The 22717-nt window shown below is 54.1% G+C and overlaps 12 protein-coding genes across 12 annotated transcripts; 6 read left to right on the top strand and 6 right to left on the bottom strand.

The window, feature by feature from the left end:
• Positions 1-1088: 1088 nt before the first annotated feature.
• TEF4 (elongation factor EF-1 gamma subunit) lies at positions 1089-2670 on the bottom strand (the record flags this gene model as incomplete). The annotated part of the gene is made up of 4 exons (XM_064806907.1): positions 1089-1524; positions 1579-2167; positions 2366-2558; positions 2641-2670. 4 exons carry the CDS (start codon positions 2668-2670, stop codon positions 1089-1091), a joined length of 1248 nt encoding a protein of 415 aa, XP_064654723.1.
• Positions 2671-2902: 232 nt separating this feature from the next.
• On the top strand, positions 2903-3930 carry MRPS9 (37S ribosomal protein S9, mitochondrial; the record flags this gene model as incomplete). The annotated part of the gene is made up of 2 exons (XM_064806906.1): positions 2903-3785; positions 3839-3930. 2 exons carry the CDS (start codon positions 2903-2905, stop codon positions 3928-3930), a joined length of 975 nt encoding a protein of 324 aa, XP_064654722.1.
• A 431-nt stretch (positions 3931-4361) lies between these two features.
• LTR77_009679 (uncharacterized protein) lies at positions 4362-4949 on the top strand (the record flags this gene model as incomplete). Its single annotated transcript, XM_064806905.1, has 1 exon — positions 4362-4949. One exon carries the CDS (start codon positions 4362-4364, stop codon positions 4947-4949), a length of 588 nt encoding a protein of 195 aa, XP_064654721.1.
• A 50-nt stretch (positions 4950-4999) lies between these two features.
• Positions 5000-6614, bottom strand: DML1 (mtDNA inheritance, partitioning of the mitochondrial organelle; the record flags this gene model as incomplete). Its single annotated transcript, XM_064806904.1, has 2 exons — positions 5000-6475; positions 6543-6614. The coding sequence occupies 2 exons, from the start codon at positions 6612-6614 to the stop codon at positions 5000-5002; spliced, it is 1548 nt and encodes a 515-aa protein (XP_064654720.1).
• A 215-nt stretch (positions 6615-6829) lies between these two features.
• On the top strand, positions 6830-9112 carry SDA1 (Severe Depolymerization of Actin; the record flags this gene model as incomplete). The annotated part of the gene is made up of 1 exon (XM_064806903.1): positions 6830-9112. The coding sequence occupies one exon, from the start codon at positions 6830-6832 to the stop codon at positions 9110-9112; it is 2283 nt and encodes a 760-aa protein (XP_064654719.1).
• Positions 9113-9722: 610 nt separating this feature from the next.
• Positions 9723-10505, top strand: LTR77_009676 (uncharacterized protein; the record flags this gene model as incomplete). Its single annotated transcript, XM_064806902.1, has 2 exons — positions 9723-9740; positions 9810-10505. 2 exons carry the CDS (start codon positions 9723-9725, stop codon positions 10503-10505), a joined length of 714 nt encoding a protein of 237 aa, XP_064654718.1.
• LTR77_009675 (uncharacterized protein) lies at positions 10506-12372 on the top strand (the record flags this gene model as incomplete). Its single annotated transcript, XM_064806901.1, has 7 exons — positions 10506-10614; positions 10670-10893; positions 10985-11367; positions 11416-11548; positions 11809-11923; positions 11993-12249; positions 12313-12372. The coding sequence occupies 7 exons, from the start codon at positions 10506-10508 to the stop codon at positions 12370-12372; spliced, it is 1281 nt and encodes a 426-aa protein (XP_064654717.1).
• A 454-nt stretch (positions 12373-12826) lies between these two features.
• Positions 12827-13333, bottom strand: LTR77_009674 (uncharacterized protein; the record flags this gene model as incomplete). The annotated part of the gene is made up of 2 exons (XM_064806900.1): positions 12827-13132; positions 13184-13333. The coding sequence occupies 2 exons, from the start codon at positions 13331-13333 to the stop codon at positions 12827-12829; spliced, it is 456 nt and encodes a 151-aa protein (XP_064654716.1).
• A 170-nt stretch (positions 13334-13503) lies between these two features.
• On the top strand, positions 13504-14080 carry LTR77_009673 (uncharacterized protein; the record flags this gene model as incomplete). Its single annotated transcript, XM_064806899.1, has 2 exons — positions 13504-13716; positions 13769-14080. The coding sequence occupies 2 exons, from the start codon at positions 13504-13506 to the stop codon at positions 14078-14080; spliced, it is 525 nt and encodes a 174-aa protein (XP_064654715.1).
• A 2132-nt stretch (positions 14081-16212) lies between these two features.
• On the bottom strand, positions 16213-17980 carry LTR77_009672 (uncharacterized protein; the record flags this gene model as incomplete). The annotated part of the gene is made up of 2 exons (XM_064806898.1): positions 16213-16282; positions 16305-17980. The coding sequence occupies 2 exons, from the start codon at positions 17978-17980 to the stop codon at positions 16213-16215; spliced, it is 1746 nt and encodes a 581-aa protein (XP_064654714.1).
• A 1626-nt stretch (positions 17981-19606) lies between these two features.
• LTR77_009671 (uncharacterized protein) lies at positions 19607-21456 on the bottom strand (the record flags this gene model as incomplete). Its single annotated transcript, XM_064806897.1, has 4 exons — positions 19607-20286; positions 20337-20899; positions 20960-21347; positions 21399-21456. 4 exons carry the CDS (start codon positions 21454-21456, stop codon positions 19607-19609), a joined length of 1689 nt encoding a protein of 562 aa, XP_064654713.1.
• Positions 21457-21968: 512 nt separating this feature from the next.
• LTR77_009670 (uncharacterized protein) lies at positions 21969-22536 on the bottom strand (the record flags this gene model as incomplete). Its single annotated transcript, XM_064806896.1, has 4 exons — positions 21969-22161; positions 22214-22281; positions 22340-22471; positions 22519-22536. The coding sequence occupies 4 exons, from the start codon at positions 22534-22536 to the stop codon at positions 21969-21971; spliced, it is 411 nt and encodes a 136-aa protein (XP_064654712.1).
• Between the last annotated feature and the right edge of the window lie 181 nt (positions 22537-22717).

Below are 22717 nucleotides of genomic sequence, written 5' to 3'. Positions count from 1 at the left end.
TACCGATGAGTTGGTACAGACCGTTGCATAGCGCTTCTTTCTCGCAACTCTTCTTCTGAACCTTCTTGATCCAGTGTGTTTGTGCGATGTCTGATACTGATGGCATGTGACGCGCCGAAAGTGGCATTCCTAGCGAGATCACCGCGCCCGCCCGCACTCCCCGCAGGCTAGTCCCCCACTTAACATTCACTTCACTTCGATCGCATGCTGAGGGCATCGATACCTAGGAACGAGCAGGCGAGGGACAGGGAAGGCGACCCATCGGACATGTCTGGCTGCCTTCACATAGTTCTCCCAGACCCAGTCGACCCGAAAAGGCCACACGACTCTCGTGGGCGGGCTTTGTCTGTCTGTGAGAAGATTCATTACATAGCTCGCTCTGGCCCGACAGGCTACTTTCACCGTCTAGCTTGAGCAAGAAGCAGTGGAGCGGGCCCCTATCTGGTCCGTCTTCTCAGAGACGAGGTTGTGGTCAAAAAGGCCACATCACTCTCATTAGCCGGCGGTCGTTCTCTCCGAGAAGGCCCCGTACACGGCTCACTTAGACCTGCAGGCGACGTAGCAGAAGAAGTAGCAGTCTCCGCAGTCTAGACTATATAGAAAGTATATTCAGAAGCCCCTAAGTAGTAGATTGTTTATCGGAGAAGAGCCGAGGAACAGGCGGATAGTATAGCTCTCCGAGATAGTAGGAATAGCATTACCTAGCAGGAGTCTTCATAGCAGGCGATGGTGTCACGGAGAAGCCAGAACTTGAATACCACTTCTTTTGCTACGTCGCCTGGACCGCAAGATTCATATAATACAGGGTAGGGACATCATCTTGACGCGGTCTATTGTACCAAAAGCGACACGAGAGTGAAACAAGATGCACTCAGCAAAAGTTGTAGAAGAAGGGTATGTGCTTGATGTCGTACGCTATGCCATAGTCCACAACCGCACACCAGCATCAAACTTTTTCCATCATCTCGTACATCAATGTCATCCATCATGTGTCGCGAAAACAAGCCGAAAGGTCAAGCTACACAAGCTTATAGCTTCTCAACTGAATGCAGAGCCAGCAGACACCCGCAGTAAGCAAAGCGACACGCTCACTTGAACTGCTTGCCATCCGCCCACTCAAGCTTCTTCCCGTTCACCTCAATCGGCTTGTCCCAGCTCCACATGTCCTCGACAAACTCCTTGTCCTCCTTCTTGCTCGGGTCGAGCTTCTTGAACTCGTAGCTCTCGTAGTCGGGCGCGACATCGAAAGCCGGGAGCGCCTCCTGGCCACGGACGAGGAAGGCGCCCTTGATGACGCTGTCGTTCGTCACGCCGTAGACGGAGCAGCAGCCGAAGAGGTACTTGCGCGAGGCCTCGAGACGCGCGAAGAAGCCGCCGATGAGGTTGGACGTCATGAAGGTCATGGTGAGCTCGTCGTTGTACTTGTAGTCCACCTGCCACAGGCTGTACTCGTCGAACTTGCAGTTCTCCCAGAACCAGGGGAGGGCGACTTCGCGCGTCTCCTCGTTGGAGTACTTGCGCTTCCTGTAACACGGTCAGACTCGTAACAACACAGCGACCAAAGATTTGAGTACTGACCAGTCGTCGAGAACGAAGGTCGGCTTGGGCAGCGCCTCAAGCGGATGCTTTGGCTTCGGTGCTGGCTTCTCCTCTTCCTCCTCGTCGTCCTCCTCAGCAGCCTTCTTCTTCTCCTGCTTCTTGGGCTGCTCCTGCTTGGGCTTCTCCTCCTTCTTCGGTGGGGTGTTGGCGAGCGCCTTCTCGATGAACTCGGGCTTGCCGGCGACCTCAGTCCACACAGACTGGTTGGTGACGGTCTCGTACCATCGAGTCACGGAAGGGTTCTGCGAACGCCACTCCTTGTCGAAGAAGTACTGGAAGCCGCGGCCGAGGATGGAAGCAGCGAAGATGTCGGCGAGGGTGAGGCGCTCGCTGACGAGGTAGGTGTTGACCATGAGGTGATCCTCCAAGACCTTCATCTTGTTCTGCGTCGCCTTCATGCTGTCCTCGACGTTCTTCTTGTTGTACGGGTCGCGGCCGACGAGTGGACGGAACCAGCCACCAAGAGACGGGAGGACCTCGGCGTTGGCGAAGGACATCCAGCGAAGGATGGAGGCATAGTCCTGCTTGGTCTTGCCGAGGAGGGTGGTCTTCTCGTTCTGCGAGGTGACTGCAAGATACGGTCAGCAGATGCTCGTGAGTGCCGTACGCAGATGTTTGTGCGGTTGTAAGTCATGTCAGAGTGTGAATACATTCTCAACAGTAGTCTTCAGACAGGGATAACTGTAATTGATTGTATGTGTGTTCATCATGTGAAACGAGGCGAGGCTGTGAAGTCGCGACATTGCAAGGAGGTTCGCGGACTTACGGTAGATCGCAATGGCAATAGACTCGCTCAGAATGTAGCCATCGCTGCCCTGGAAGGTCGGGATGCGGCCCAGCTTGTTGAGCTTGCGGTAGTCGTCCGTCACGCCGTCCTTGCCTGGGTTGGTGTCCACGAGCTCGACGTTGAGGTTGTTGGCTTTCGCCACGACCATGAGCGAGCGGGTGCGCGGGTTGTCCTGAGTCAAACGTATCAGCATAAATTCTGCGCAAGCCTGCTGGCTGGAGGCGGTGGGGCAGCGGTGTTCGCTCTCGACTTACAGCGAAGCCGTAGACTTTGCCGAACGACATGATTGAGGTGTGAATTTTTGTTGTATTCGTGTCTTCCAAGTGCGCCTTCGTTGGCTGTGGATTTGCTTGTGTTTCTGGCGATGTCGCAGGTGGATATGAGTGTTTTGGAGCTTGAACAAATTTCTGGAAGTCCTAAAACTTGAGCTGGCCCGAGCTTTGCCTTGGCATTGACTTCGAGATGGATGAGAGCAGAAGCATTGAGCGACCATCAGCAGCAACACCACCCCCCACCATGGAGACGACCCTCCTCCGCGCCGGCTTCAGACGCGCCATCGCATCCAGCTACAACCCCGCCCGCCGACGCGTCCTCCTCCTCCACGCCTCCCGCCGCACCTACGCCTCCCCCTCGGAGCCGTCAGGACCCATCCAAGCCGCCCGCCCTATCAACTTCACCTCCGACACCAACCAATTCGCCCGCTCCACCACCAACAGTAACAAAAACACCTCCCAAGACCAAGACTACGACCGCCTGCTCCACCGCGTCCGCATCGTCCCCGCCTCCCCCTCCTACTTCACAGCCACCCCCCGCTACACCGACGACCTCCTCTACCTCTCCTCCCTCTACCGCAAATACCAGCTCCTGCCCCGCCTTGCCCCGGGGACGGAACCTCGGGTAGCATGGAAGACGCTCGCGGAGTACCGGACGGAGACGGGCGAGCCGGTGCGGCAGAAGGGGTACACGATTATGCTTAGTTTGCTGAAACGGCTGAATAAAATCCACACCGCGCTGCTGCCGGTGGAAGTGCAGAGGGCGTTGCAGCGGTATAAACGCCGGATCCAACCGTTCTTTGACCGGGCGAAGCCGATTGAGATTGATGAGCTGGGACGCGCGAGGGCGGTGGGGAGGCGGAAGGCTTGCCATGCTGTGGTGTTTCTGGTGGAAGGGGAGGGGGAGTGTCTGATCAATGGACGGAGTTTGACGGAGTACTTTGGCCGGTTGCATGATCGGGAGTCGGCGGTGTGGCCACTGAAAGCTACGCAGAGGCTGGATAAGTATAATGTCTGGGCTGTTGCGAAGGGAGGGGGGACGACGGGGCAGGCGGAGGCGATTACGTTGGGGTTGGCGAAGGCGCTGTTGGCGCATGAGCCGGATTTGAAGGAAGCGTTGAGGAGAGGTATGTCTCGCTTCGTAAATGCTCTTTTCGACCTGTGCTAACATTTGTTGCAGCTGGATGTGTGACGAGAGATCCGAGGAGAGTGGAGAGGAAGAAGGCCGGCAAGCTCAAGGCGAGGAAGATGCCTGCTTGGGTCAAGCGGTAGATGCGAAGTGTGTATGTACATGTAAGATCAATGGATCGCTTCCTCGTCCTCGGTGTTCGCAGACAGTTCGCTTGCTCAAAAATCAATGCTCTCTCAGTCAGCATCATGCTCAGCTGGCAGACTTTCCTTTCCAACCAACCGACCAACGTCATTTCCCAGAAGGAAAAGTCCACTTTCAGTGGTGCATCACCCATCTCCTTTCATCGACTCTTCCTGCGTTTCAAGATCTGCGCCGTGAACCTCTCTTTCACGGCATTGAGAAGTGAATGGCCGAAGACGACTTAAATTCCTATCAAGGGTGAATCCTCCTTGGGGTTCACCAACCACGACTCACTACATCTGAATACATCACCGAACATCCACATCACTCTTGACATCATCCACCTCACCACCAAAACACCCCTTGCTTCCCTCCAGCAACCCACCTCACAATGTCCCACCACCACCCCCTCCTCCGCGCTCTCGGCCTCGCAATCGACACCTCCCTCACTGACTGGGAATCCTACACCCACCACCTCCGCACCCTCCCCTCCCTCGATGCCGTCACAGTCCTTGACCCCGGAACCCCCGCCACAACGGCCAAAGTCCTCGAGTACGTCCTCCACACGCTTCCGCAGCGGCACGGGATCCTGGTCAAAGCGTACGGTGATCCGGGACTTGATCTCGTGGTTCTTCCGGTGGATTGTGAGAGGCTTCTTGACCATCTCCAGGACTCCGATGAAGGGGGTGAGTGGTTCAAGGGGTTCGTGAAGAGTAAACGGTTTATTGGGAAAGTTTTGAGGATGGAAGATGAAGTGGCTTCAGCGGAGAAGGCGAGGTTGCAGAGTTTGAGGCGGTTGAAGGCGGATTGGATCGTTTTGAAGGAGCAGGAGATGGGGAGGTTGGATGCGCGGAAAGTTGAGGCTTTGGTGGAGGCGATGGAGGTTGTTGGGGTGGAGTTGGTGGGTGTGGAGGGTTTTGAGGCGTTTGGGGAGGAGGGCGATGAGGAATTGGTGGCAGAGGAGTGTCGGCGTGTGTGAGGCGGGTCCCGATGATGAATAGATGAGGGGCCATCGGTCTGAGGGCGCCTTCAGTCATTGTCGTCATCATCATCACTCGGATCCCAGCCCTCCTCACACTCTTCGGCGATACTGGATAAACCGTCACAAATCGCCTCTCGCTCATCGATCCCAATCAGACTCCTGGCTGAGCGTTCGACATCCCGGACACCATTCGCCACTTTCGTCGAAGTTGACAGCTGAGCTTTCACAGCAAGACTCTTCGGATGCCCTTGGAAACGAAGCACTTCCGGATACGAAGACAGGATCGGGAACAGCAGCTGAGATTGATGGATGCTCACACGTGGACCTTCTGCGAAGCGATCGCGGGATGCGGCGTTTGAGTCTTCGATTTCGTCCTGGCCCTTCCATGAGCCACGGAGGGATTCGACCTGGCTGAAGGTATGTGGACGGCTGCCGAGGCGTCGGGATGCGGGTGATGTAGTTGGGAAAAGGTTGATGTCTGTGGTTGAGATTTCGTCTTCTTCGTCTTCGTGTGTGACGCCGTTTGTCATGCGGCTGTCTTGAGGTGCTGTGCCGTTGGCGGTTGGTTGGAGAGACTCTGGGTCTTTGACTGAGAAGCCAGCTGTGGCGATTCGTCGATTACCATCGTTGTTCAACGTCGTCTCCAATGTATCGAAGCTCGCCCGTGCGGCTTCATCACCTCGTAGCCTCGTTGGCAACGTGACACTCTCCATCAACGCTGCCTCCAAAGCAGAGGTATGCCATAGACTCGATGCGTCGGCCGACACATAGGACGGGAGTCCGGCCGCCTGCATAGATAAAGGAACGTGCACACTCGCATGTGAATCAAGCGCATACAACGACTGCGCAAAATTCGCCATCTGCAGCATCTGCCTCTCCCTCCGCCTCTCATTACCTTCTTTCAGCCCGAACACCCAACGACAGCCTTTTCCCAGCTCGTCGGAGATGCGCTCCAGATACCTCGAAGTAAACCCGCCCCACGCATCATCCGTACTGCTCAAAATCTGCAGCCCCTGAAGCTGATCGCACTCCTCCAACAGCGGCCTGAGATCCCGATCAAGCAGATCATGCTCCCGGTCCAGATCCCGAAAAAGCTCCTGCCCGGTCTCCCACCGCTCAAACGGCATAAGCGAACTATTAAGCTCATACTCATTCACCTGCACAATACTCCTCGGATGGTAGAAAATATGGTTATAATCCGACCAGAAACGTACAGTATCCGTACTCAGTTGCGGCGGCTGCGTCCCTTGGTCCAGCGCCTGTTGGTACGGACTCGGAGCGATTGGCGGGAGTTGCAGAGAAGCCGTCCGCCCGCCCCATTGGCCCTGGTGCGTTGCGTCGTCCTGTTGTTGGAGTTCGTAGAGGGCGTTCTCGCGCCGGAGGGTTCCAAAGCCGCCTTTGAGGTCGTAAATTAAGGTCCGGGGCGTGTAGGTGTCGCTGCCGTCTGCGCCTATGCCAGGGCGGAAGGAAATGTCGTGGTCGACTGGAGAGTCTGGCTGGCCGGGATATGTGAAGTAGGATTCCTGGGGTACTCTTCAGCACGGAAATATCATATATGTATTGGGGGAATGAGTTGGTTGGGGGAGTTACTTGTATGTTCCAGTAATGGGTGGCGAGGTAGTTCGCACGCTGCCCAAATTGCAGCGTTACTACTTCGTGCATGTTGGCTGTATTCTTGTAAGTGTTTGACTACATCTCACATCCATCGATGTTGTAATGGCAAAGGTGTGCGTTTGCTTTGGACTTTGGAAGACGATCTCGTCCCAATCGGGAAGGAGCGGCGTCCCATGACTTTATGTCGAGGTTTTTTCTGGTCTCGATCTCTGAAATTCCTCCAACATCTTCTCAATTATACCTCGCCGTCTTCACCCGCAACAATGAAGCGCAAGAGAGGCGCCCTCGAAAAGGTCGACGTCGACTTGCCGAACCTCCAACACAAGATCAAAACCGACCCAACCTCCTACCAGGACGAATTCATCAACCAATACTCGCAATACCAGTCCCTCCACGAGCTCTTCCTCCAGTCGCCCACCACCACCGATGACAGCGGTATAATCCGGCTGCGCGATCTGATCGACTTTGTCAGCCATGTCGCCGACTGCTACCCGCGCATCACTGGCGCATTCCCAAGCGATCTGATCGGGTTGCTGGAGAAGCATCATGCTACGCTGGAAGCTGAGTTGCGAGACAAGATTGTGGGCAGTCTGGTGCTGTTGCGGAAGAAAGAGCTTATAGACTCGACGAAGCTGTTGAATGTGCTATGGCCGCTTCTTATATCCACGCCTTCGAAAAGCCTGCGTGCGCTGCTGTTCCAGAAGATTTTGTCGGACTTGAGGAATTCGAATGCGAAGACTACGAACCACAAGTTGAACCGCATGATGCAGACGACGTGCTACAACCTGATCGTTTCGAATCCGACGAGCTCGAAGGGGTTATGGTCGGTCAAGGTGACGAGAGAAATGTGGAAGAGACAGATCTGGACGGACGCGAAGGCTGTGAGCATTATGGAAGCTGCTGCGTTGAGTAAAGATGCGAAGGTGGTGACATCTGGGGTACGGTTCTTCTTAGGTGGCGACCAAGAGCGGGAAGAGGCGGCGGAAGAGGACAGCGATGATGAAGGGGATGTCGACATGAGCAAACTACGACATCAGGCGGGTATCAACAAGAAGACTGGCAAGCGGGACAAAGAGTTGAAGGCGGCGGCAGCTAGGGTTAAGCGGAAAGAGAGGAAGAAGAACGCACCGCACCCGCTCAACTTCTCCGCGCTACACCTGCTGCACGACCCGCAAGGTTTCGCCGAGAAGCTCTTTCAGCAGCACCTACAACCCTCGCAGCCACAGGTTCGGCTGAATCTGGAGCAGAAGCTCATTGTGTTACAGCTCGTGAGCAGGCTGGTCGGTCTCCACAAGCTTACGCTGATACCACTCTACTCCTACTTCATCAAGTACCTCACTCCACGACAGCCGTCTGTCACCTCTTTTCTGGCTTCTCTGGCTCAAGCGACACACAGTCTGGTCCCGCCGGACGTGCTAGAGCCGTTGGTACAGAAGATCGCAAACGAGTTCGTCAGCGAGGCGGCTGCAGCAGAAGTAGCCAGCGCTGGTCTGAATGGTATACGGGAGATCTGTGTGCGCCAGCCGTTGACGATGAACGAGACTCTTCTGCAAGATCTCGTCCAATATCGCAAATCGAAGGACAAAGGCGTCCAGATGGCTGCTCGAGGTCTGATGTCGCTGTATCGAGAAGTGGGCGCTGAGATGTTGAAGCGGCGTGATCGTGGGAGAGATGCTGCACTCAAGCTTCGAGCTGGTACTGGGCAGGGGACGAGATTTGGTGAGGTTCAGAGTGGGGAGATTGAAGGCCTGGAGTTGCTGGAAAAGTGGAAGGAGGAGCAGGGTCTTGACGAAGAAGAAGACGAGGCTAAGGGATGGGAGAACTGGGATGCACAGAGCGACAGTGATGATAGTGAAGGTGGCTGGATCAATGTCGAGAGTGATGGAGAGGACATCGATGTTTCTGACTCCGAGGACGAGAAGCCGAAGAAGGCTGCCAAAGAAACGCCAGCCGAAAAGGCCAAGGATTCAGACAAGGAGAACGCTGAAGCTGGAAATAAGGACGAAACTCCAGACGCATCCCGCAACACCGCCTCCCTGGAACCCCAAGAAGCCGTCCGCCGCGAAGAAGCCCGCATGTCCAATCTCGCCACCACCCGCATCCTCACCCCCGCCGACCTCGCCAAACTCCACGAGCTCCGCACCTCCGCCGCCATCACCTCCTCCATGCCCTCCGCCAAACGCCGCCGCCTGCAACAACAACAGCAACAAAACTCCGCCCGCCACGCCGACGACGCCCTCACCTCCGCCGACATCGAAGGCCTGGCCTCTCTATCCAACAAACAGACCAAAGAAGAGAAGATTCGAATGGCGAAAGGTGATCCTGACGAGAAGAACGATCATCGGTCGACGACGGCACGGAGGAAGGAGAAGAAGGAGGCCGAGGGGAAGAGTACGACGAATAAGGAGAAGGCGCGGAAGAAGAATTTCATGATGACGTTGGGCAAGGCGAAGAAGAAGGGGAAGAGGAGTTTGATGGAGCACAGGAAGATTTTGAAAGCGCATGTGGATCGGGGGAAGAAGGGCGGGAGGAGGGGGAATAGGTGAGGTTGCTGAGCTCCGATCAGGTCATGTAGGTACGTACTATGGCCGTCGATTAACGACTGTAAGAACGCTTCGGCTCCCAAACTTAGTATGCATGGCAAGATTGCAGCCGCAGCTTCGTGACTCTGGTCCGAGTCGACTCAGCAGCTGCCGTGCAGCGTCGAAGAACAAGAAACAACGCAGTGTCTGAAGCTATCATTGTTGCTTACAAGAGATTCCTGCTTTAAGTGGTCTATCGCTGCTCTGCTTTCACCATGCCAGCGAGTCGTCTCCGCGAATGCGAGGCTCGCATCGAACGGCTTAACACCAACCCATTAGAGCTATGAGATCAAGCATGCCCGCACAAAGCTTACGACGGCGGGCGTACGGCTCTTCTCTTGTTTTTGAAACGACGCTGGCGTTGCCTTACTTTACTTCTGCTCGTTTCATTCGTCGGCACGTATCTGACCGCGTGGCGATGCAACCGACAACGTCTGTTTGGATGTATACGAGTGACTCTCACTATATGGCCTGCATATGAATGCGTGGACATAGTCACGGCGAGAGAAAATCAAAGGTTCCCTCTCGTATGGGAGGCTTTCGATGAGACAGTGTTACGCGTCCTCGAACGTCGATGAATATATTCAATCAGGTGAGCGACGTAGGATACTGTTCTCACCTGGCCAATGTTCGTTCCATTTCACATTTCCTATCATCAAAGCGTAAAATAACCATGCGCTTGGTCACTGCATTCGTCAACTGCAGCATACTCTGTTCGTTGCTCACTTCTGCTACTGTGCTACCTCACACTCATGTTCTCCACGAGAAACGAGAGGTCCCGTTTGCGGAAAGCATTGATCGACAACGTATTGAACCGGACGCCATCCTGCCAATCCGAATTGGCTTGAACACCAACGGAGATGCGACTCGCCTGGCAGAGCAATGGATCATGGCCGTATCCGATCCTGCATCAGCGGATTATGGCCGTCACTGGACGCAGGACCAAGTCACCGAGGCCTTCCAACCCACCGAGCAGACTGTCAATACAGTCAAGGCGTGGCTTGAGGAACACGGCATCAATAGATACACACACAGCACCAATAAGCAATGGATCGCTTTCGATACAACTGCCGCCAAAGCCGAAGAGTTGCTGCAGACCAATTTCTTCGAACATCAGCACTCGTCCGGCCGAACGCTTGCTTCTTGTGACAGCTACCACCTCCCAGACAGCGTCTCCGCGGTGGTAGACTACATCACTCCAGGCGTCAAAGCAAGTGATGTAACTGGTCGCACGAGGCGCAGTCGCCAACGGAGACACGAGACTGTCGGGGAACAAGCAGTTCAGAGAAGAGACCCAACTAGCGACAACGAGTTTCCTTTCCCGCCAGATCCTACCGATCTGTCCCGTTGCGATTAAATGACCTCGCCGGCCTGTATCCGCGCTCTTTACGGCATCCCCGAGCCGGATCCATCTGAGCCTGTCAATCCAAACAACTCCTTGGGCATATTCTCGATATACAGCCAGTGTACGCAAGCTTACATCCCTTCATTGACTGTCTCAATCAAGCTGATGTAGCACAGGGTATCAGCGGAATCTCGACGACTTCTTCGAAGCCTTTACCGATATTCCGGCTGGCACGTCACCGATCTGGAAATCAATCGACGGAGGGCAGCCTCCGCCAACGAGTCCGAACGATACGACCTGGAAGAACTTGGACGGGGAGGCGAATCTTGATCTTCAGACTTCGATGCCGATAGTGTATCCGCAGAATGTGACGGTTTGGCAGACGGATGATGCTTACTGGGTGAGTATTGAGTATGAGAGGAGCACGCCCTACCAGCAGCAAGGCCAAAGGTCTGCCATTCTGAAACGAACTGACTTCTCATTCCCAACAGTCCCGCTGGACATACTCCAAGCCCTGGGCCGGTCTCATGAACACCTTCCTCGACGCCATCGATGGCTCCTACTGCACATACACCGCATACGGCGAGACGGGCAATGACCGGCATCACGATCCCATCTACCCCGACACCAATCACACGAACGGATATCAAGGCGAGCTGCAGTGCGGCGTCTATACCCCACCGAACGTGTTCTCGGTCAGCTACGGTGCGCAAGAGGACTGGTTGCCTGAGTATTACCTCCGACGGCAATGCAATGAGTTTTTGAAGCTGGGTCTGCAAGGAATCACGGCGGTGTTCTCGAGTGATGATTGGGGTGTTGAACTTTGTCCGAAGCATCAGAGGGTGTTTGTGCCGGATGTGCCGGCGGGATGCCCGTAAGTGTGTCGCGATTGTTGGATTGCGGGTGACTGATAGTTGAGCAGGTGGGTTACCGCTGTTGGTTCCACGCAGATTGGCAGCAACAAGACGGTCCACGATCCGGAGGAAGCGGTGTCGTTGGATCATGCTGAGTTCTTGAGCGGCGGAGGGTTCTCTATCGTCCATGACGCTCCTGATGTGAGTTCGATCCAATCTCCTCATATCTCTATTTGACACCAGGTTATGTCCCAAAGGAATTGGCCCGTTCTCCATGAAACAATCACCTACCATTGAAGCTGCTGTCAAGCTTTGGCTCTGCTGCCGTCTCGGAGAACTGCAAGGTCTTAGCATCGCCTGCACCAAAGCTCTCGAGCCCACTTTATCCAGATCATCTAGGTCTGGGTCCTGAAGACCGCCAATTCACCTTGTACGCAGATTGACACTGACGGCTTCTGCAGTACCAAAAGGAAGCCATCGCAAAGTACTTCGCCGTCGCCAACACCTCACTCCCATACTTCTTCAATGGCTCATACAACCATACACGATGGGGTGTACAACCGCAATGGGCGCGGAGTCCCTGACGTTTCTGCCGGTCGGTATTCTATTAATCTTTCAAATCAGCTGTAACTGATGAGATACTAGTCGGCAGCAAGATTTCCATCTTCAATGCCAAAGACCGCTGGATAGTGCACGGCACAAGCGCTAGCGCACCTATCTTCGCGGCGATGCTAAATCGCATTGTTGAAGAGCGCCTGATAATTGGCAAGGTGCCGTTGGGATTTATCAATGCTGTGCTGTACAGCAATCCGCAAATCTTCAACGATGTTGTGGTCGGTGACAACATCAACCCGGACCGTTGCAGGGGGAAGGGGTTCAAGTGCGCTCCCGGTTGGGATCCGGTAGGTTGGCAGCTTGGGACTTCTCGAGCGCTATGGGAGATATGTGCTGACTTCTTCGGTCAGGTGACAGGCCTGGGAACGCCCAAGTTCCAGGAGATGATGGATCTTTTCTTGAGGTTGTAGTGTTTCTTCTCCAGCAGTCACCGTGTCTTTGCGGTCCTGCTAGTGGTGTTGAAGGTGCCGCTCGGAACATGGATGGAGGAGAGGTTTGTCCTACGATATTCCAGAACGGTCATGTTCTGACGTCGGAAGCCCAGACAGTCTCGCACTGCCACCGTGCTCGTTAGCTTAGTCAAGGATCCAGATCTATTGGCGACTCTCCTCTCGGATAGAAGTAGTCGTGTCCATACCACATGTGCTTGCTCATGAATACGGCGAAACTGTTGATGTAGCGGAGAAAGAAAGAGAGAGAGAGAGAGAGGGGGGGGGGGAGAGAGAGATGTTTGCAGAGGTGTAGCTTCTGGCGGAACCGATGTGCTCGATTTCACTATCTTAAACCGATATTACATATCAGCCCAAGTCATAGCAATAATCCCATCCTCAACACCAGCTCGGCTTTAGCAACCTGGATCTGCTACTACTCCTGCTTCTCGTCGGTGGGGGGAACGAACACCGTTTTCCACATCGCCATCAACTGCTCCAGATCATCAAAGCCTTCCATGCCTCCCGCCTCCGCCGTCTTACCATAGAACGCAGCCAGTTCACCAGCCTCTGACTCAAGTGACTTTAATTTCTTGAGCTGCTCTTCCATGTCCGCTATGATAGCATCGAGCTTGGCCGACTTCTCGCGCTCTGCGTTCTCGAGTTTTTCGTCGGTTTGATTGGTGAGCTCGGTGCTGGGAACGACGTCGGTTTGTTCGGTGGGAATGTGCTCCATGGTGTCCTGCAAATTGTCAGCTGGATGCAATGTCAGGTCGGCGCAATATTGACATACTGGGTCGAAGACAGAGTTCCCGTCGTCATCAAATGTGTTCTGGTCGCTGGAGAAGTCCCCTCCGAAAATATCTTCTACGTTTTCCCTGGCTGTGGGTGTTGAGTGTGGTTGTAAGGTCGAAAGGGAAGGGAGGTGAAGAAGCTGAGGCATCAAGAGCTAGCGTGTCAGAAGACAGCGTGACAATAGTTAGCGTGACAATGGCCATAAGACGCGCATGTGATACGCCAAGCTTCTAGAGCGATCCAAGCTTGTGACCAGCCACAGCTTCATTGCTTCACCATCCTGGACTCTCCAACTCACCTTCACATCGGCAACACGCAATGGCGCCCCCAACTCCCAGCACAGGTCCTCCGGCGGAATCGAACAAGAATGTGCTCGCGGCTCTTGTCGCAGAGAATGAAGCTAAGGAAAAGAAGATCGAGGAATTGGACCGCGAGATTGCGAAGTACTTCAAACACGAAGGTAACACGCGTAGCGATGTGAAGATATCGCAGGATCATCTGGCCACTGTGGTAGATTTCATGGACGACGGTGTACGATCAACGACTTCCTTTCCTGCGAATTGTGCTAATCTTGATATCACAGGTGGCGACCGCCCGCAGGTTGGCGACATGTCTCAAGATCAATGGCCTGGTTGCCAACAGTACCTTGCAGACCGCAACGACCGAAGCATACCGCAAGAAGCTTGTTGAGTACGTAGCGCAGCTTGACAAGGTGGCTCAGAACGTCGATGAGGAAGAGCATGCAGAAATTCTGGCACACATGCGAGAAGGCCTGGAAGACGACATCAGAACGCTGGATGAGAAGAAGGAAGACATGGAGAAGGCTCGAAAGGAGATGATGAGGATGGCCGCGTTGGAGACAAGCAGTTTTTCTGACGGCGAGGCGAAGTCTTAGAGCTCGAACATGGATTTTGCGGACGAGCAGCAAGAGGCGGAGGGTGAGTTCAAAGGTACTGAGTGTGGCGAAGAGCACACCTGGTACGTTTGCATGCATCTGGAGGAGAGGATAGGAGATCAAGCTCGCAGGACCGCTATAGTTCTGCTCATGGAAGTTTGAAACTTACTCCAAGACTACCATTTTCACGTCACATCGTTCGTCGTAGGCGGCTCGTCGGTCTGTCGTCCGTAGTGTGTTTCAGCTGGACTCTAAGCCGAAGATCTTTTCCTTGGGTTGCAGTATTTCTTCTCGAACAGTCGCGGTGGAATCGTGCATCCGCAAAGGCTGTTGAAGGCGCAGCCGAGAGGTTGCGTTGAGGAAAGGACTGTCCTTGGGTATGCCAGCACTTTCATATAGAGGGTCTGTAATAATGGTCTCGCAGTACCGTCGTGCGCGTTGACTTCTTCTGGATTTGAGTTCGGCTGACGGCCTTTCTCACCTACAGGTGGCCCTGTGCATGGCAGTTTCTCGCCCATGAATATCGTAGAACAAGTGTTGTTGTCTCGAGAGAAGCTGAGAGGATACCTGTGCGGAAGTCCATACAGCCTCCCAGTTGGGACTAGTTGGAATCTGCTTTGGCCATCTTGGCGTCGACCGCATGTGTTTCTTTGCACCACAGACGATGCAACCAAACCTCCAGCATGCACCGCGGTGCGCTCAAACGACTCAGCGGACAGTATGGCGTTCGGCGGTGATGATTGAGACACAAGCAGTAAGCTTTTCCCACCTTTGGAGGCTCCTACAGTTCCGCACCTCACCCGCTTGGCTGAGGTAAGGCCCCACGGCCGGATTTCGCTCTCTCCATCGTTGTCAATGTTTCTTTTATTCTGCTCTATATTCTCCTTCAGTGTCTCGAGCAATAGAGGTGTCTGGTAGTCTCTGTTCAACAGCAAGAATCAGGAAGACGTAATAGATATCCGTTTTGGCGGAGAAACACTCTCCATGTCCGTCTATTGTCCTCCGACATCTACCAGAGCTTCTGCATGTTCTAGCCCTTTTCCTAGAGCTGTGTGACGTCAGCAACCAGCTGCTGTAATATACGAAAGTATAAAACCTCGGCAGTATCCGCCGGGTGGTTGGCGCAATGGTAGCGCGGTTAGTCCTACCTACCTCATTATCCTTTGAATTGGGACTCATCCTGATTGAACAGTTGGTTTTCGGTAACGAACTACACCAAAGGTTGAGGCAGGTAGCATCGCTTCCAATGGTTCTCCAGCTTGTGTTAATCCCTAACAGGGTTCGAGCCCCTTGCTGCTCGCTGTTTCTTTTGCCTCGTCGTTATGTCTGTAGACAACGGCTGGCAACACCGGGTATACCCGGAATCAGCATACCACCAGCAGACGGTCAGGTGATATTTTGCCAGCTTTTACTGCCTCCAACGCTTCACAGATAGAGCTGATACCGGCGAGGTGGATACCGGTAATGTCACGTCAACGTGGAAAGCATACTCATCGTCCTTATGTGCTGGCGATCAATTTCGACTATGCCAGGACGACAGCTGAACCAATTGCAATCACACTTAATTCTTTCATCGATCATGTTAGACCTACGCAGCGTCGTCATACAGTCGTGGCAGTTGGACAAGGGCGATTGAAGTGTGGGTGGAACGCAAGCATTCTTGCGATGATACTTTACTTCTACACTAGTTACGGCGAATCGTAGCAGCCAAACATTGCGGTATATTCGAACAGAAGATGTTCCGACAGCCATACACATCGCTTTGTCCCCAGCCCGCGATCATTCTTGGGTATTGAGCCAATATGAACCAGTCCAACTTGAAACAACCGAACAGCAGGAGCCTGCATCATCAGCTCGAGAAATGACAGATGCTTAGGTGAAGCCACACTTCAAGATAATCCAAAAGCTTGCGCGTATGAATCCTAGACCCAAGGTAGCCACTCTCTAGCACTGAGATTACCACCGCCTTGAAGAAACTCGAGGTCGACCCGGCGGAGGCCGGGTGCATAAGAAGCACTTGAATGGAGCAGGCCCGCGGTGACCGGCACAGGCTGCATGGATCCAATGGGTACAAGACTGACACTGCAGCATTCGGTCGGTGGCAGTCTGGTTGCCACATGCACAGTGAATTTTCACCTGGCCTTGCGAAGGCGGACGCATCGGATGATATTGCTGGCCACCTGGAAATGATCCTTGCTGTTCCTGGGGGGATGGGTGGCCGGACATGATGCTCCAGCGTCTGTTGTGGGCTTCAAGTGTTGATTCAGCACGAGAAGAAGGCACTTCAAAGCTTTCTGTATGTGCAGCCCAGCCCGGACCGAATCCTGACTGCTGCGAGTCCTCGTTCGCACCCCCAGCCTGCTGAGAGCACGCCGAAAAATCCATCGGGCATGTATCGATCGAAGTCGTCGTCACACTGCGGCGGTTCGAGTTGCGGCTCGACGTACTCCTTCGAAGACTACCTTGCCTCCGAAGCTGGGCGGCGGCCGCGACAGCTGCACGTGACGGTGGCACTCCCTTCTTCATTGAGGCAGCAGAAGAAGACCGTGGGATGCTCAGACCTTCCAGATTCTCTACCGGAGGATCCAGCCTCGCAGCTTTCGCCCTGCGCTCGTCACGCTTGTCAAAGATGAAAGACGAAGGTCGGCTCGGAGTCTTGTCACTCCCATCTGAGTCCTCATCACTCGAGTCGCTATCGAACAACGCTGGATAGCGTTCGCGAATGGATCGAGTCGGACTCTCTTCCGCCCGTGTAGTCTCCGTGCGAGCTCGCCCGTTCTCGTCAATTGTCAAAATGACGGAAGCTCGATGTCTCGGCTTGCCTTCGGATATCGAACCAAGGGGTGGTCGACCAAGACGCTTCACCGGAGAAGCTGTCCGGGTGACATGGTTGAAGCTGCCGCTCCGACTAATTGCCTCTGTCGCACTCATCGACGTATACATGCTCTTCGGCCTCGCAGTGCCGGCCGTGTTACTGCGTTGCAAGCTCGACGATAGCTGAGATGAAGTAGTGGTGTTCGACAAGAGCGTGTCCGACCGTTGATGCGTCGCTGATGCGCTCCTGCCGATGCTTGCATCTTCAGCATGTCTCATGTTCGTTCGACTATTGGACCTGACAATGGGACGTATAGGCGAGCTGTACAACAGCGACGGATCCACACCCATCGACGCATGATTAGCCATGCTGGACAGTGGATTGCTTCCCGGTGCTACCGTAGCAGAAGCAGGTCGAGGATGTGGGGCCTGCACTGGAAAGCTGTTCATGGCTGGTGTATCAAAGCTCATCGCTTGCGCGTTGGAGTGTTGCGAGCCCTCCATTGACCATCCTGCATCGAATCTTGCAGGTGCAAAGGGATCCTCAAGACTGTTACCAGGCACAGGCTGCATAGGGCTCCCAGCTTGTGCCCACAGAAAGGTCGACTGCGATGCCACGGGCGCTGAAGCCGGGCCCGGATTCGCAAAGTTATACATGTCGGGCGAGAATTGGAGCTGCGGGTACTGCATCGGCGTCTGCTGTGCTGCTGGCGCGTTGCTATGTAGAACAGCTGCATGCTGGGGCGTCATGAATCGGCGAGAAGCGATGGTCGATGGTGTGCCGAACGCGATCTGCTGGTCCTGCTGAGGCTTTCTCGCAGAAGTGCCCCGTGTGGGAGGAGGTGTCTGCATTTGTGTGGAGTCGAAAGATGTGTTCAATGCCAGCTGCATGGACGCTGCTTGCGTATTCCCGTATGTTGGACTGAGCATTGTGCCAGGCGGTGGCATGTTCGTTCCGCCCCCATTGCTACCCACTGCTTGTATGTTCGCATAGTAGTTCGACCTTAGAGTATCCGAGGATGATTGCGGTCTCTGGACTGGGGTCGATGTCGGATATTGGGCATGTGGTGTGTTCTGTGGGAACATGTGCGGAGTGGTGAAGGCATCGTGGAAATGGGACGAGTATGCGTTCTCTTTCGGGGTCTGGTAGGGATGCTGACTGAACGAGCCGTTCGAGGGAGTAGCTGGACTGGGGAAGCTCCAATCTAGCGGCACACTGCTGTCGTGATGAGTACACGCATCCCTTGAACGGGGGACTCGAGGTCGCTATACCTGTTATACGACTGATCAAACTCCATGGGTCCAGCAGGTAGCGCTACCAAGTACCAAATCTGAGGCGAGGTGGGTGTTGAATGAGACGGGACCTCTCTTCAGCACATCGTGGGCTCGACCGGTGTAGATTGAGGGGCCGTATGTACTGCAGTACGGACGACAACAAAGTCTGGTCCACTGGCAGAGAATATGCTATTCCAGTCTGTGGTATAGAAACCGTGGAGGGGAGATGACTGCAGCACTCTCCTATCAACGAATGAAGTAGGTGGACTATGGCGACGGATCTGTAGACAGGGAAGGCTGGCCAGCAAGTAAGGCTGCAGTGCCCGTTAACGAAGCTAGGGCCCCGGTGTGCCGTGCAAGGTACACGGGGTTTGCATGGCCGGTGGCATGAATGCGGAAACCATTCGCCCAAGATGCCGTCGAGTTGACGGAGAGACGTCCACCCGTCCAAGCTCGAGATCCAATTACCGTTGTGCCACACTTTGAATGCACAGCACTCCACATATAATCTGCACTCAAGTATATGCAGGTGCAGGTTGGACGATGTCGAAAGCACATGGCTTCGTCGACTCCTTCCACGGCTCTTGACTGTCCCTGCAGTGCGATCGCTCCAAATCCTTTGCTGATTGCCCCCCACCCTGTCGTTAACTTTTGCCCTGGAATCCTGACGCTGGTTGCCAGCCGAGCCAGCCAATAAACCTAGGAATCCCACCTCAGAGTCAGCCCGCCCCTCGGCGCCATCAGCGAGCCTTTGACTTTTCTTCTGCCGCAAGCTTCGATTAATCTCCTTCCGACCCTTTTGACCCTCTTTGCCAAACGAGAGTTGGAAGAAAGTACCGCGTTAGCAAACCCCACTGCAGCGTGCAAGGATACTCCAGGTTGCTAGGGGAATTTCGAGGAATCGGCTTCGACCTTCTAGATTCCACGCTGCAAGGTACAGACACAAGAACAATCGATCCGCTGGATCGGATGGCACTCTGTCGGTCGTATAACATTCAACGTATGTCGGAGCAGAACAAGTGGTTACAATCGTCGTAAGCTCCCTGGTCAAGCAGATGCTGTGCGAACCGACGAGTGGCACCCAAAAGTGGTGTACCAACGAGAGGTGCAATCTCCAGAAGCCGGGTAACGTATGGAATCTGGGGCAGTAGAATAGCCTTCGATGGCGCACGCGATGTCTTCCCTTATCATGCCATCTCGAGCAGCTTGCGACTCATCCGAAATGCTAATCAAGTCATTGATGACTTTCGAAGATTTGAAGCATGTCGAAGCAGAGGTGTACCTATTTCAGCCATGACACCACAAGACAACCCGAGTTCTAGAGAACATTTTGGGGCAGAGTCCTACCTGCAACGCGGTCGAGAGTCTGCTGATGAGTCTATCATGATGTTGATGCTGATGCTGATGCTGATGCTGATGCAATGACGACGCTGACGCTTATGTTCCCTTCTCCAAGTCCGGCTCCTGCCGACTTCGTTGTCGCTCCCACAGCCTTCTCTGCTTCTCCTCCCCGTCAGCCTTCTTCTTCTTCAGTTCCTGACAGAACTTGCTATTGCTGCGGATCTTCTCTCCATACTTGATAAACACAAAAGGTATCAGACACATCAATGCGGAGAGGATACCCAAGAGAGTGCATGCCCAAGGAACTCCAAGTGTCGCGTACATCGGGCTTGATGCGAACGGGAGAACGACACCGAAGACACTCCGGGCGGCTGATGTGGCGCCCATAGCGCTGGCTGCGTAGATCTCATAAGCGTCAACGACGTAGTTGATCAAGGCCATGAAGATGAGTAGGAAGCCGATCCCAAACGGCAGTACTGCTAGGATGGGAACTATCCAGTGGATATCGGCACGAGCTGTCCAACCCAGCCAGAACAGGCTGATCACGATCAATGGCCCTCCAAGACAGGCCAGCGGCAATCGGACGAACTCCTCCTTCCGCGACCAAGCAGGTGGTGTGGGCTTGTTCCGAGCTCGATCGAGATAGTAGTCCCACCACAAATATATAGCAGCGGCGAAGATCGATCCTACGCCAATTGGTAGAAAGGCGAGGCCGACTTGGCCGGGGGTGAAACCGTACGTATCAGCGAATATGGGGTCGAATGCCTGGAAGAAGACTGCCAAGATGTCAGAACCATGAAACAGAATGGAAGAATCGCTGACTCACTGTAGAATATCCCATATTCCAGAGAAAGGAACAAGCAAGTGGACGACACAATGGCCTCGAACAGCATCATCCGAATCGGCCTTGTCAGCACGGTCGTGATCAACTCCCACAGATCTTGCTTCTCCAGCTCGGAGGGAGCCTTGATCTTGTGATCCCCGGTCTCCTTCCGGAGCTTCTTCGCTCTTCGTCGGAGGATGACAGGTCCATAAGTCTCGGACATGAAGAGCAAAAACGGCCACGTAGCTCCAGCAAACATGAGCTCAACCCAGTACACCCATCTCCAGGATATGTACATCGTGATGTAACCCGAGAGCAGTGGGCCCAGCAGCGGACCCCAAGTCGTTGCTGCCATGAATGCTGTGATGGCCATGCCACGAGCTCGAGAGGTACTGTACATGTCCGCCAATATCCCGCCGATAACTGAGACAGGCGTCGAAGCACCGATGCCTGTAAACATGCGGAAGACGACAAGGCTCGCAAATGTCGGAGCTACGGCGCAGGCCATGACGAAGATTGTGAACATGATGAAGGTGCAGATCATCACGATTTTGCGGCCATATGACCTGGAGCGGGTCAGCAATGGACGACCTGGCTTGATCGTTGCGACCTCTAACTGGACTTACTCGCTCAACGGCGCAAAGATCATAGGGCCGAGGATATACCCTATCAAATAGATAGACACCGGCAGAACCAGAAGCTCATCGCTTTCCACATCGTAATACCTGGACGTAGCGCCTGTTGCCCCACTAGGCAAAGCACTGCCCATTGTGCTGTTCAGAACCATCACCATGGCAGTGACAACAACATAGATCTTCTTCTTCCGCGACCAGTTGTACGGATTGGTGGGATCATCTTGCGTAAACGAGATGATGTTCGTATCGTCCTCGGTTTGGCCATCATTGCTTGGTGCTGGGGATACATCACCGGAAGTGTCTCTAGAGGTGGCCAGCTTTTCGTCATCTGATTTTTGTTCTGCGTGAAGTGACAGGTTTCCTTTGTCGTTGTCTCGTTCTGTAAGTGGTAAGTGTCCATCCAATGTCTTCCATTATTCCTTCAGCTCACGGGAATAAGAATTAGCCGAGGGTGTTGGTGACGCTGCCCGCTCGCCCTTGGCACTCATGGCGAACGACTGCAACCTCGATAAGAATTGAAAGCGATGGTGTACTGAGAAACTGAATGGATACGGGTTGGAAGTGCTTGGAGAAGGTGAAGATGTCGAGTTTGGAGAATGAGGTGGATTGATCTGCTTGACCTAGTTGACGATCGCCTCTCAGAAACGGCTATCGGCACGCGGGTAACGGCATGCTTTTCCTTTCGCGGTCGTGAGGCGTTTGCTTGGTTCTGCATAACGGCACGAAATCGATGCAAGCTCAATGCATTTGAAAGGCACGAGATGACCTTGCGACTGCGATTCAAGTGTGGTCGTCGTTCGTAGCTGCGCATCAGTGCCACTTCCGCATGGACACCCAATGCCCGATCCCGGAGCCTTGATTAGGATGAGCTGAACAGGACGAGGAGCAGCAGGAGGAGTGCAGTGTATTCCCACGGTCGAGGCATGTTTGGCGAGCTCATATCCCGAGGACTGAGTTGGTAGCCGTCTGTAGTAGAACAGCTCTCAAGTCCTGCGCCACTTCAAGCTTCCAGGTTGATGCTCCGACCGAATCGCCCATAGAGAGCACTCTTCAGGTCTGACATCTCCTCGCTGATCTCGCTGATTCGTTCTTCGAGCGTTGTGACTTCTCCGTCTATCCTCTCAACAGATGAAGACAGGAGCTCCTGGACCTCTGGAATGGGAAGGTTGAAAAACGTTTCGCCAATCTTGTAGCTGTGGTCGATCAGTGTCCTGCCTCCAAGTGGAAACACAGATCGATGCATACGGCACTTTCTCGTCCTCATCCGCAAGCTCCAGCTCTGTGGATATCTCCTCTAGATCCTCCTTGTCTTTCTGGTGGCGGGTCAGTACAGCTTCGGAGCCCGAAGTCATGGCGCTTCGCGATAATTACCTGCTTGCCCTTCAACTCATCCTCCAGGGCTTTCTGACGGGAGTGTATGCGACTGAAGCGGTTGATTCTTTCTTGGTCGACCTTGCGGACTTCCTTCTCCTCGCCAATCTCTTCTTCCTCCTCCCGCGACAGCTGCTTGTCATTAGTAACAAGCCAATACCGCGATATGAGGCACTCACCATGCGTTTGGACAACATCTCCGCAGATCTTCGAGCGGTGGTCTCAAGAAGGCGTTGTTGTAGGTATCTTGAAGAAGCAACAGAACGCTCTGACCAAGATCTAGCCAATTTGAGCCTCGTTAGCCTCAGGCACAAGCGATTTGGACCTCACCTCCTAACACACTTTTGAACAAGCAATGACAAACTACACCACCGTGTC

Source organism: Saxophila tyrrhenica (genome assembly GCF_035928015.1).
Source record: "Saxophila tyrrhenica strain CCFEE 5935 chromosome Unknown scaffold_19, whole genome shotgun sequence".
Classification (NCBI taxonomy): Eukaryota; Fungi; Ascomycota; class Dothideomycetes; order Mycosphaerellales; family Extremaceae; genus Saxophila; species Saxophila tyrrhenica.
This window is presented reverse-complemented; position numbering and strand designations above follow the sequence as displayed.